At 45.9% G+C, this 13,844-nt stretch overlaps 1 protein-coding gene across 4 annotated transcripts in view; it reads right to left on the reverse strand.

The window, feature by feature from the left end:
• Positions 1 to 1,033: 1,033 nt before the first annotated feature.
• RBPMS (RNA binding protein, mRNA processing factor) overlaps positions 1,034 to 13,844 on the reverse strand; it is a 140,452-nt gene continuing 127,641 nt past the window's right edge. For all 4 annotated transcript variants that reach the window (XM_075127441.1, XM_075127440.1, XM_075127442.1 and 1 more), the window contains 2 exons: positions 6,529 to 6,634; positions 1,034 to 2,770 (listed from right to left, as the gene is read on the reverse strand). In XM_075127441.1, the coding sequence (XP_074983542.1) occupies positions 6,589 to 6,634 (46 nt within the window). In that variant the 3' untranslated portion in view covers positions 1,034 to 2,770; positions 6,529 to 6,588. The remainder of the gene's footprint in view (positions 2,771 to 6,528; positions 6,635 to 13,844) is intronic.

Here is a 13,844-nt window from a genome sequence, read left to right on the forward strand (position 1 = left end):
CAGGTTGACTGGTCTGTAGTTCTCGGGCTTCTCCCTTTTCCCCTTTTTCAAGATGTTAACCCTTCCCCAGTCTTCTGGAACCTCTCCTGTCATCCATGAATTCGAAAATATTATTGCCAGTGGCTCTGAGGTTTCTTCAACTAATTCCTTCAGCACCCTGGAGTGAATAGCATCAGGCCCTGCGGACTTTAATGTATTCAAATTAGTCAGAAGATCTCTGCTGTGTTCGTTACTTATCCTGATCTGCCTCCCTTTCTCTTCATAGTCTATGGTAACTTTCCTAGTCGTCTGGTCACATGTTATTTTTTGTGTGAAGGCTGAAGCAACGTAGACATTGAGCTGCTCTGCCTTCCTATCATCTTCCATGACCAGCCCACCTTCTCCATTGAGCAGCGGACCCACACCGTCCTCGACCTTTCTCTTTTGCCTGACATATTTGAGGAACCCCTTCTTGTTGTCGTTAACATTCCTTGCCAGCTGTAACTCATTCTTTGCCTGGTCTTTGCTGATTTTGCCCCTGCACACTCATGCTATTCCCATGTATACTTCCTTGGTGACGTGCTCTGTTTCCTCCCTAAAAGTGCAAAAGGGACCATTGTGAGCACCTGGTTTGACCTCCTGCATAGCACCAGCCAGAAGAGAGTGGGCCGGGCTGGGAGGCCTCTGCATACACAGTCCAAAATTGCCCCCCATGTTCCTCCCCCCACCCCCCAAACACTGAAAAACATGAATGCTACTTGCTGCTGGCTAGAACTGGCCTGTAATGATCTTAGGTTGGCTGCCTGACAACAATGATGAGTTATCGAAAGTAATGGTGCACCACGTTTAACAATCGTGTACAGCGCTCAGATCTTGTAATTCATTTCCTGATATCAGGGCCTTGTGATATTCATTCTAGAGCCGGTAAGCCAATGTAGCGCCTGTCAGAGCTTCTTGCAGGACTGAGACCCCAGCCTCAGTCACATGTGAGGTTCCCAGATGCGCGTGGATTGGTCACCCTGCCATAAGCAAATCAGCACCCCAGGCTGTGGTATAAGTTATAATAATCATTGTTTTATTTTTTAAAAATTACAATAGAAAAGTACCTTTAAACATATTTCAAAAAAGCAGAGTAGACAATGTGGAAGTTTCTTTCCTCTATTACCCAAAACAAATACAGAAAATCCGTTTTCTAAAGAACTAGTCTATTGGTTCGAATGCTTATACATTTCTGTTTAGATTTATTTCAACATTTGCCTTAGAATTTAATTTGTTCTCAAGTTCTCCTTGTCACTTTGTTTAAACAAAAGTAGAAGTGATGTTTTTCTTTCAACTTTCAACTACCGTTGTGGTCTTCGGACTGAGGAATTCTCAACATCTGCATTTCCACAAAGAACAATTGTGTTGTCATCATAAAAACACTGACATCACTACGTGTTCAGCACAGTGTGAACAAAACTAGGGGGGAAACTTGTGAGCACACTTTCACCACACTTGTCAACAATCAGGGCCTCGACCCAATCAGTGCAGTCTGCAGCACAGCATTCCTTACGGGCGTGTGGGTGGAGAGAGAGAGTCATCTGTAGGGGGAAGGAGTTGTCAATCCTTTTACAAGAAAACAAAGACTCATTTTTATATTCTATTCCTGTGCAGAGTGAAAAGCAATCGGGGAAAAGGAATGTACTGTGAAAATAAGCTTCTTGTTGCTGGTACAGTATTCTCAGTAAACATTACAAATATTGCTTCAAGACAATGACTGGAGTAAAGAACAGGGTTAGCAGAAAATGCCAACGCTTCCCTTTTTGGCTTCATTTTTGCATTGAAAATACCAGTATATTACCGAGCAAGGAGCTGGACAGGCATCAACTATTCATTAAGGCCCAAATTCAACAAAGCACTTAAGTGTAACTGTGAGCATGTGTTTAAGTCCCATGCACTTCAACTAGACTTAAGCATGTTCTTGAGTGTGTTGCTGAATTGGGGTCAATTTTTCCCCAGTACAGCTGTTTACATTGCCAATAAAAATTTCAAGCAGTTACTGGAACCAGCCCTTCCTGCCCCTGGAAAGAAAGATGTGACCCAGCAAATGTATCTGTACATGAAGAAAGCACAGGGAGAGCTCTCATCAATAACAGTCTCAACTTGCTCCATGCATGGCTTTTTCCTGCACAGCTCTCTGCTAGACTAAAGCCTCACACTGCAAGCTGTAACTGTAGCCCAAAGGTAGAAAAATTATACTAAGTTGTTTTCTGATTGTCCTGCCTGATAGAATATGGTACACTGGGGAATAAAACCCGAATACTGTAAATATACTCAGATCTGTAGTTCAGCACATTTTAACTCCGCCCAGGCTGAGCACAATACCTATAAACCTAACAATACAATTATTTAATTCTGAACAAGATTTAAAAACGTCTTCAACATGCAGCTTACAAAAAAGAAAAACAAGAGAGAATCTTAATTGCACGCATTCAAAAGTCAAGCACAAAACTGGTGATCTAACCCGGTGTAAGATCATTATACGCACAATGTCTGGTATAAAAATACTTGCTCTCTTTTTGCTTTTATAGTTTGCTTTTTTATGTTTTTTGTTTGAAAATACTTTTCAAACTATACAGCAATGACTGTCCGACCGTGCTTTCACAAGTAACACTCTTCCTTACAATAATACAGTGTAAAAAAGGAAAACATCATTAGTTTGTATGTTTTTTTTCTTCTACGAGAGCAGATGTGTGATAGAGGCTGTGGCAAAGTCTTGAAGGAATCAAAACTTGTGTGAGGTTTTTCAAGCCTGCAACAATGGAGAGGAACAGGAGTTAGAAAGGCATTTGAAATCCTGGAATGGGGGAGATTAAAAGTAACTGGATTTGAAGGAAGCTTTAGATGCATTCACATGCAGAAGTATGTGTCTGGAGAGTTGTCAAACACATCTAATAAATGAGCTCTCTGGGCACCTGCAACAGGGAGAGTTTTTTTTAAATGGGTGTATGTGTGTATCTACAGGGGCTAGAAGGGTGGTGGAGAGGGAAATCATTACCACATAATAGACACATAGATTTTAAGGCCAGAAGGAACCATCAGAACAATATAGTGGCCCCAAGGGGTCAGCCCAATGGTCCACCTAGCCCAGTATCCTGTCTTCTGATAGTGGCCAGGTGCTTCCGAGGGAATGAACAGAACAGGGCAATTACTGAGTGATCCATCCCCTGCCATCCAGAGCATAGGGTTGTGCCCCACACCATCTTATGGACCGATCCTCCATGAATTTATGTAATTCTTTTTTTAACCCAATTATACTTTTGGCTTTCACAACATCCCTTGGCAATGAGTTCCACAGGTTGGCTGTGCATTGTGTGAAGAAGTACTTCCTTTTGTTTGTTTTAAACTAGCTGTCTATTAAATTCATTGTGTGGCCCCTGGTTCTTGTTCCTTTCCTAATGGTTCCTCACATTATGTTAGCTTTTTTGACTGCCTCTGCAAATTGAGCAGATGTTTTCAGAGAACTAGTCACAGTGACTCCAATATCTCTTTCTTGAGTGGTAACAGCTAGTTTAGACCCCATCATTCTGTATGTATAGTTTAGATTATACTTTCCAATGTGCATTATGTTGCAGTTATCCACATTGCATTTCATCTGGCGTTTTGTTGCCCAGTCACCCAGTTTTGTAAGATGCTTTTGTAACTGTTCGCAGTCCTGGCTTTGGACTTAAATATCTTGAGTAGTTTTATATCATCTGCAAATTTTGCCACCTCATTGTTTACCCCCTTTTCCAGATCATTTATGAGTATGTTGAACAGCACAGGTCCCAGTACAGATCCTTTTGGGATCCCACTCATTCCCCCTCTCCACAGTGAGAACTAACCATTTCTTCCTACCCTTTGTTTCCTGTCTTTTAACCAGTTACTGATCCATGAGAGGACTTTCCCTCTTATCCCATGACTCCTTATTTTGCTTAAGAGCCTTTGGTGAGGAACATTGGCAAAGGCTTTCTGAAAGTCCAAGTTCAATATATCCACTGGATCCCCCTTGTCCATGTGCTTGTTGATCCCCTCAAAGAATTCTAATAGATTGGTGAGGCATGATTTCCCTTTACAAAAGCTGTATTGACTCTTCCCCCACAAATTGTGTTCATCTATGTGTCTGATAAGTCTGTTCTTTACTATAATTTCAACCAATTTGCCAGGTACTGAAGTTAGGCTTACGAGACTATTATTGCCAGGATCTTCTCCTGGAGCCTTTTTAAAAAACTGGCGTTATGTTACATACCCTCCAGTTGTCTGGTAGAGAGGCAGATTTAAGCGATAGGTTACATACCACACTTAGGAGTTCTGCCGTCTCACATTTGTGTTCCTTCAGAACTCGTGGGTGAATGGCATCTGGTGCTGGTGACTTATTACTGTTTAATGTATTGATTTGTTTCAAAACTTCCTCTACTGTCACCTCAGTGTGGGACAGTTTCTCAGTTTTGTCACCTAAACAGAATGGCTCAGGTGTGAGACGCTCCTTCACATCCTCTGCAGTATTCATTTAGCATCTTAGCAATGGACTTGTCTTCCTTGAGTGCTTCTTTGGCGCCTTGTTTGTCCAGTGGTCCCTAATAACTGTTTGGCCGGCTTCCTGCTTCTCATGTGCTTTAAAAAAATTGCTGGTAGTTTGTGTGTCTTTTGCTAGTTGCTCTTCAAATTCTTTTTTGCCCTGCCTAATTACACTTCTATACTTGACTTACCAGAGTTTATGTTCCTGCTATTTTTCTCAAGATGCCTTTCTATTTTAAAGGATGCCTTTTTGTCTCTAACTTCCTCTTTTAGTCTGTTGTTTAGCCAGGGTAGCATTTTTTTTGGTCCGCTCACTGTTTTTTTTAATTTGGGGCAGACATTTAGTGTGTGCCACTATTGTGGTATTTTTAAAAAGTTTCCATGCAGGTTGCAGGCATTTCACTCTTGCGACCGTTCCTTTTAATTTCCATTTAACTAGCTTCCTCCTTTTTGTGTAGTTCCCCTTTTTGAAGTTAAATGCTGCTGCGGTGGCCGCCTTTGGTATTTTCTCTCCCACAAGGATGTTAAACTTAATTACACTATGGTTACTAATAACAAGCGGTTCAGGCATATTCACCCTTCTGGGGGAGGTCTAGATTGGATATTAGGAAAAACTGTTTCACTAGGAGGGTGGTGAAGCACTGGAATGACTTCCCTAGGGAGGTGGTGGAATCTCCTTCCTTAGAGGTTTTTAAGGTCAGGCTTGACAAAGCCCTGGCTGGGATGATTTAGTGGGGAATTGTTCCTGCTTTGAGCAGAGGGTTGATGACCTCCTGAGGTCCCTTCCAACCCTGATCTTCTATGAGTCTATGATTCACCTCTTGGACCAGACCCTGTGTGCCACTTAGGACTAAATCAAGAACTGCCTCTCCCCTTTTGGGTTCCAGGACTAGCTGCTCCAAGACACAGTCATTACCGGTGTCTAGAAAATGTATTTCTGCATCCTGTCCTGCAGTGACACATACCCAGTCAATATGGGGATAGTTGAAATCACCCAGTGTTACTAAGATTTCTATTTTTTTAGACTCTCTAATCTCCCTGATCATTTCAGATTCCGTCACCCTCCTGGTCAGGTGGTCAGTAGTATTTTCCTACTGCTGTATTCTTGTTATTCAAACATGGAATTTCTATCCATAGAGATTCCTTGGTACAGTTTAATCCATTTAAGATATTTACTGTATTTGACACTATTCTTTCTTTCCCATATAGTACAACTCTCCCACCTGCACGACCTACTCTCATCGCTGAGTATTTTGTACTCTGGTATTACTGTGTTCCCACTGATTATCATCATTCCACCAAGTTTCTGTGATGCCTATAATAATAATAATAATCTCATTTAGTACCAGGCACTCAAGTTCACCCATCTTAGTATATAGATTTCTAGCATGTATATACAAGCACTTATAAAACGTGTCACTGTTTAGTTGTCATGTGATGTAATTGAATAGGATTTCTTTTTCAAATGACTGTTTCTCTTCAGTGGCTTCTGGGACTTTATCAACTTCTATCCTCTCTGCTTTATTAGGCTATAGAGAATCCCCGTTAATAGATCCTCCCCTAAGGGATCTCTCTGTCTGAACTTTGTGCTCCTCTCCCCCAGGCTCTAGTTTAAAATGTCCTGTACCACCTTTTAAATTTTACATGCCAGCAGTCTGGTTCTATTTTGATTTAGGTGACGCCCATCCTTCCTGTACAGCTGCAAAGTGCTTTGCATGGCAGACAGGTGACGGCCCAGCATGTGGGCTAATGAATGTATTCTTCTCTACGTGCCCCTGCGACTGCATCTGTGCCATTTGCCACACAGACGCAGGAGCAGGGTGAAGTGCCAGTCCCATGATTCACTGCACTGGACACTGCGTCCTCACTCAGGTCTGAGACAATTATTCTCCCACGTTATGACTGTACGCCCCACTGCAGCTTAGGGGGTGAAGAAGCTGATCCTGCTCATTTGCTGCCAGGAGGGTTTCATCCCCAAAGCAGTGTGCGGTTTGACGGTTGCCTCTAACTTACCAGCACACTGTAGTTTTGCAGGAGGGCATGAGAAACCAGTAGCCACCTTCAAAGGCTCCATTAATACCCACAAGACTGATTGTAGCCACCATCACACACCTGATACCTGTGACAGAAAAAAGACAGGGTACAGTCAGAAACTCCACAGGAACCATGTCAATTTCTGAATTGACACTGAGGTCTGGAAATCCAAGAGGAGGAGTACCAAATAACAGAGAACTTGTTGCCATTCATGCAACACTGACTGTTTCCAAGTTGTCAATAATGGAGGTGATCACGTCTGTTTCAGAGGAGCAAGGGGCTGGGTGCACAGCCCCAGGAAAGGGTGAAGTTGCTGGAAGTGGCCTCATGCCTTCATGGATGACCTGGGAGGTTGCTGTGATAGCAATGTCAGGCATTTGGCCTCACATCCTGCTGAAGAGGTTTGTGGGGGACTGAGGACTGTGCGTGAAAGCAGCTAGAGCTACAGTTCTCTTTGCTGCTTGTGCAGTTACAGCTGCATTACTTTTATGCTTCATAAACTCCCTGTTCAGTTCCTAACTCTCCACTGGACTTCCTTAACTGGTGGATTAAACACAGCAAACATCTGCATTGGGGAAGGTTGGGAGATAGGAGGTAGGGGTGTCCGCCTCCGTGTCTGGCCTTTGGATGCTACAGGCCTGGTTGGGATTACTGGAGACTGCTCATTCCAAAGTACAAGAGACAGGTGTTCAAGATAACACGGGCATGTTGACTTTTTAACAAAAACTGACTAATGTAATTAAAAAAAAATCAAGTTTTAAGTAGAGCATCTTTAACGAGAATGTCCAGTATTACAACCCTCATGATTTTCTGTCCCCTGCCGCTATTTTTAAGAGTCTCTTCAGCAGGGAGTGTGAGTGGGCCTGACAGACACCCCAAATGTGCTCAGGCTTGCTCATAGATCTGCAGATTCCAAGGCTAGAAGGGCCATTGTGATCATCTAGTCTGACCTCCTGGAAAACATGGACCACAGACTGTCCTAGAGCAGATCCAAATAATTCCCAGAGCAGATCTGTTAGAAAAACATCCCATCTTCGTTTAAAATTGCCAGTGATGGAGAATCCACCACAACCTTGGTAAACTGTTAAAATGGTTAATTACCCTTGCTATTAAAAATTTACACCTTATTTCCAGTCTAAATTTGCCAAGCTTCAACTTCCAGCCATTGGATCATGTTATATCTTTCTCTGATAGACTCGAGGAGCCCATTATTAAATATTTGTTCCCCATGTAAATACCTATAGACTGTGATCAAGTCACCCCTTCACCTTCTCTTTGTTAAAATAAATAGATTGAGCTCTGTGAATCAAGGTATGTTTTCTGATCCTTTAATTATTCTTGCAACTCTTCTCTGGCCCTTCTCAGATTTATCAACATCCTTCTTGAACTGTGGGCACCAGAACCTTACACAGTATCCAGCAGCGGTCAGACTAGTGCCAAATACAGAGGTAAAATAACCTCTCTACCTCTACTTGAGATTCCTTTGTATACGTATCCCAAGATCACACGAGCTTTTTTGGCCACAGTGTCACACTGAGAGCTGATGTTCAGCTGATTGTCCCCCATGCTCCTCACATCTTTGTCCGAGTCCCTGCTCCCCAGCATAGAGTCCCCCATCCTGTAAGTATGGCCCCCATTCTTTGTTCCTAGATGTGAACATTTAGATTTAGCCATATAAAATGCATATTGTTTGCTTGCACCCAGTTTACCAAGCGATCTAGATCGTTCTGATTCCGTGCCCTGACCTCTTTGTTTTTAACCAATCCTCCAATTTATGTGTTGCCTGCAAACTTTATCAGTGATGATTTTATGTTTTCTTCCAGGTCATTGATAAAAATGTTAAAAAGTATAGGGCCAAGAACTGATCCCTGCAGCACCTCACAAGAAACACACCCACTTGATGATGATTCACTGTTTACAATTACATTTTGAGGCCTATCAACCAGGTTTTAATCCCTTTAATGTGAGCCACATTAAGTTTATATTCTAGCTTTTTAATCAAAATGTCCTGCTATATCAAGTGAAAAGCCTTACTTCTGTCTAAGAAGATTAATCAACACTATTATCTTAATCAAACAAATTTGTAATCTCATCAAAAAAAGATATCCATCAGTTTGACAGGATCTAGTTTCCTTACATCCTTATTGATTGGCATTAATTATATTACCCTCCTTTAATTTGTTATTAATGATAATAGTAATTATCACATGATTTGACTGTCTGTTTTTCCCAAATACAAAACAGAAATATTTATTGAACTTCTGCTTTTTATGCATTTTTATTGATAATTCTGTTTTGATCTAGTAATAGACTAGAATTCTTTTTGTTCCTAATATACTTAAAAACCTCCGCCTTATTGTCCTTAATTCTGCTGGCCATGATTCCTTTTTGGGTCCCTTTGCTTCCCTTATCATTTTTTTACAATTCCTAGTTTCTGCTTTATATTCATTACTATCAGCTTCCCCTTCCTTCCATTGTTATGTATTTTTATTTTTTACAGCTGCCTTCACTTCCCCTCTAAACCAGGTCAGTTCTTTAACCAATATCATTTTCTTCCTCTACTGTGGGATTGTGACTTTTTGGGCATGTAGTTTGGGCTTGTCTGCACATTTCCCCTTTCCCTTCCTGTCTGTGCACACACCGGCCGGCCACGCCCGCAGTTTTAACTCTACCGCTGCGCAGTGTAGAGGAGTGATGCCAGCATGCTAGCGCTCCCAGCATCACCAGTCTCGGGTTTACCAGTCCCAACACCCTGACCCCAGGAGCCAATCATCACATACTAGATGTGCAACATACTAGAGCAGTAACTAAAATGTGTCACTGGGCAGAACAAATCAAACAGAGCAGTAAGCCCAGCTGCCGCAGATCCCTGCCCAGAACTGTTGCGGTCCCAGGACTTTACCAAAGTGACGTGCAAAGCTCAGGCAGCTGCTCCCCAGAAACAGTCAGTGACCACACAATTGAGGTGCAAATCAGGAGGCACCCGGCGCAGTCTGAGCCAGGGAGGAGCGACAGTGACCCTGTGTGCCTGGGACACAGAGGCACATCCCACTCCCCTGTTCCCACTTGGAAGGAGTGCCAGAGAGAGACAAGTGGAGCTGCCCAAGTCGTTGTCTCCCTGGCAGGCTGCTCTTGGGGCAGTGCAGCGAGAAGCACGAGACAGACTGCACTAGGCCTGACTCTCGACTGGGCAGTCCGAACATTTACTGCTACTGCTCACTTTGAACTGTAAGTGTCGCCCCTGTACCTAGGGCATCTGCAGCCTTCTCCTTTTCTGCCAGCCCTAATAAACACCCTCTCCCGTAGCCCTACGAGTGGTTAGTGGGATCCACCAGGGCTAGCGCCTACAAGGCCCAGCTGCTGAAGCACCTACAAGGCTGGCCTCTGAGTTGCAGTCCACCCAGCATGCTACGGGCACCGTAGGGGTTTGGCGTGCCTGGCCCTGAGCAGCCCCAATAATGACAGCATGACTGAGCCCGTAATGAATTAGGCTGTCTCTGCTGCAGGGGGAACATTGCCCCGCCTCGCAGACTTTCAGGGATTCCTACAGGGTCGCACAGAAAGTCTGGAAAAGAGCTGGGAGCAGAACGCCGCTCTCCCCGCAGAACTCTGATGGAGACAGGACCCCGTCCTGCCGAGAACCTCGCGGGGGGAGCCATTCTCCTGCCCGAGCGCCGCGCCCACTCTGTTCTGGAGAGAAATGTGGGTGTCTCGTTTCAGACGACAAGCTGCGCGGATCCCCTGGTGCTGGGGGGGCCCTTACAGCGAGGTGCAGGGGCTGCTCTTTTCTGGGCCAGGTCGTGTGGCTGCAGCAGCCAGAGCGCCGCGAGGGAACTAATAATACACTATGCCCAAATATGGCGTTGTGTACGTCTCCATTAGTGATGTTGGAGCAATCCTTATTTTGGAAAAATAGCTGTTCCCCAAACATTCAAACCAGATTCTTCATGCATCGCTTTCTAATACGCAGGCATGGAAATAGCCACTGGACATCATGTCCTTTCCTAAAAAGACAGGACCAAGATGTGGAGGCTTAAAGGCAACAGCCATAAATTAAGGTATCAGCTAAGAGACATGGTCCTTTTCCAAGTGTGGCTATTTCCAGCAAGGCTGGTTTTGATCTGTTCTGGGGCCTCAAGCTAGCTGTGAGGGCCTGGGAAGAGTCAAGCTAACCATGTGGATGGGTGGGGGCTTGCGTGGGATTGGTGGCTTGGAGTGGGGAGCACTCCCTCAAACAGTAAGCAACCCCCTTTCGCAGCACCTCCCCAGCCAGCTGTTCTGCAGTCTGTCCAGCTGGGGAGCTTTGATTTCTCACTGGTGGGAATTTTTCTTGTCGTCATCTTATAAGGTGTTAGTGGGGTGGGAGGCAGGGGAATGGGACTCTGACCTGGTTACTGTTAGCGAGTGGGTGAGACTGGGACAGAGGAACAGGCTCCTCCCGTTTGGCTCTTGTTTCTATGGGGTGGGCTGGGAGGGTTTTTTGGAAGGGGCAGATGGACGATGGGGCGGGGTAGGCGGGTCTGGAGCAATTTGGTTAAAAAGCACCTCGCAAGATGCGCCGTTGGGATTTTGGCTGTCTGTCCGTCTGTCCCCACTATGGCTGTCTAGGCTGGCTGGCTTGTAAGCGCTTCGGGGCACAGACTGCTTCTTAGTCTGTGTTGTGCAGGGCCCGGCCCAATGGGAGGGGCGCGATGCTGCGTTGTGGTCACACTGGGGTTGAGTCAGGAGGGGACTCACGAGTCCACTGTATTGTAACTGCCTTGGATTGCTCCTGCGTCGTACGCTGCTGGGAGGGGAATGAAACCTATGTTCTCTTTCCCCAGGGTCTGGGGGATTAGCACCCAGGAACAAAAGGCCAACCTGAAATGGTGCTGATGGCTCTAAATACTGAACTGGATGGGCAAGAAGTGGCTTGTTGCCCATTGCAAGAGGGCTATCTGCTCCTTTAATAGCCCAAAGGGAGAGGGCTGGGGAGAGCTGACCCTGCCCTAGCATGAAGCCCAGCAGACAGATGCTGGGAAGCAGCTGACCAGCACCACATGATTGGTCCCCACTCTCAGCTGGCCAATATAAAGGGGGAAAACCAGGAGAGCAGAGCTGGTAATCACTGCAGGCAGACCAACCAAACCTGTGTAGCTGCCCTGTGGGGTCAGAGAGGGCCCCACCTGGTAGCTGCCAGAAGACCCCAGTCTGAACCCCCCCCACCCCAGATGGTTGTTTGTGTTGCTTTTTGCACACTTGTCTATCTTGTTTGTGAAGACAATAAACAGAGCCCTAAAGACAGGGACAGAAAACGAACCTGGGCCTGTCTGATTGTCTATTTCCAGCTGGTGACTAGAGCCACCAGGGTACACGTAATGGAGAATGCGGGCGTGGCTTTCCATGGCCTGGGGAAAAGCAGGGGTCTTGCTGCTTCTGTGACGTGGAAAGGAAAGCAGTGGCCACCAGAGTGCCTGACTGCCACAGCAGCAGCCGTAGTTCCCGCAGAAGCATCAAGAGGGTCATCAGCAATTCGTGCTCAGAACATTGGCTTGGGACCCTCCCACTCTACAGGTTGGTGCAGGCTGCCAGGGTGGGAAGAGGAGCCCTCACACTAAGATGGGACCAGAGGGTGACCTGGAGTCCTTCCTAGAGACCTTTGAGCAGGTGGCTGAGGCCTACTGACCCCCAGTATTCAGTTTTGTGTTGACTTCCACAAAATAAATGAAGTTCTAAATTTGATGTGTATCGTATGCTTAGGATTGATGAGATGCGAGATGAACTGGGGCAGGCCTAATATATAACAATTCTGGCCCTTACTAGCTGACTGCACTTGCCACACCTTATGACCTCTACCAATTCCAAACCCTTCCGTTTGGTCTCCATGGGGGCCCAGCGACATTTCCAAGACTTATGGATAAGCTACTCCTACCTCACTGGGTATATGCTGTGGCCAACCTGGATGATGAAGTGATTTATATAAGTATCTGGGCAGAACATCTCCAGTGGGTCAGAGCGGTGCTCTAGTCCTCCAGGGAAGTGGGCTTCACTGCCAACCCCATGAAATGTTGGATCGGATATGCAGATACAAAATACCTGAGATACCCTGGGGGAATGGGAGAATCAAGCTGCTGGTAGACAAGGTAAAGGCTCTTGTAGACCCGCCAATCTCTGCCACTAAGTGACAAGTAAAATCTTTTCTGGGGCTAGCTGGATACTATTGTCGATTTATACCACCGTCCCTTTAACGAACCTTCTGCACAACAAGGCACCACAGAAGGAGCCTTGGGCTCCTGCATGTGCAGATGCATTTGGGGATATCAAGTGAATCCTTTGCAGCAAACCAGTGCCACGTAGCCCGGACTTTACTAGGGACTTCATCCTGCAGACTGATACCTCCGAATGGGGGTTGGGGCTATCCTTGAGGATGGGGAACCCCCATGTTACGTCTGAGGAGAAAGTTCCTGCCCTGGGACCAAAACTATGCAGTGATTTGAAAAGGAGTGCCTGGTGATAGAGTGGACTATTGAGGACCTGAGGTACCATTTGCTTGGAGCAAATTTCATCCTTATCACTGACCATGCTATGTGCAAGACAAACTCCAAGACAGATACAACGGCACCTAGCCCTGCAACTGCATGCATTTACAGGTCACTACCGGTCCGGAGCCAGACACGTGAATGCAGACAATTTTCATGGGAAGGAGGCACTGCGGGCACCACTCTTGGGGGTTGGGGGGGGGGGGAAGGGCATGTAATAGCACAACCTGCCCCTTTAAGTCCTGGGGGGGGGGGCAGGGAGCAGCTGACCCTGCCCCAGACAGAAGCCCAGCAGGCAGGTGCAGAGAATCAGCTAATGCATCTGATCAGCACTGCATGATTAGCGCATGCTCTCAGCTGGACAATATAAAGGGGGGAAACCAGGAGAGAGGAGACGGTAACCAGAGTAAGAGGCTGCAGGCTAGCGGGCAGACCCTGTGTGGAGCCAGAAAGGGCCCTATCTGGTAGCTGCCAGAGGACTAGCCTGAACCCCTAGCCAAACTGTTGTTTGTGTTGCTTTTTGCACACGTTCCTTTCTGGTTTGCAAAGACAATAAGCAGAGCACTGAAGAAAGGGAAAGAAATCTAACCTGGGCCTGGATGCTGGTCTCTTTCCAGCTGGTGGGGAGGAACACCAGGGCACACCCCTACATATGGGAGGCTGGGCAAAGGGGAGTCCAACTGAACAGGTTTGACAAGACCATGTGATCAGGATCTGAGCGCTTGTTGCCAGGGTACCAAGAGCACCTGGTGTCCTACAAAGAACAGAGACATGGGG

This window comes from Caretta caretta, chromosome 4 (genome assembly GCF_965140235.1).
Source record: "Caretta caretta isolate rCarCar2 chromosome 4, rCarCar1.hap1, whole genome shotgun sequence".
Taxonomy (NCBI): domain Eukaryota; kingdom Metazoa; phylum Chordata; order Testudines; family Cheloniidae; genus Caretta; species Caretta caretta.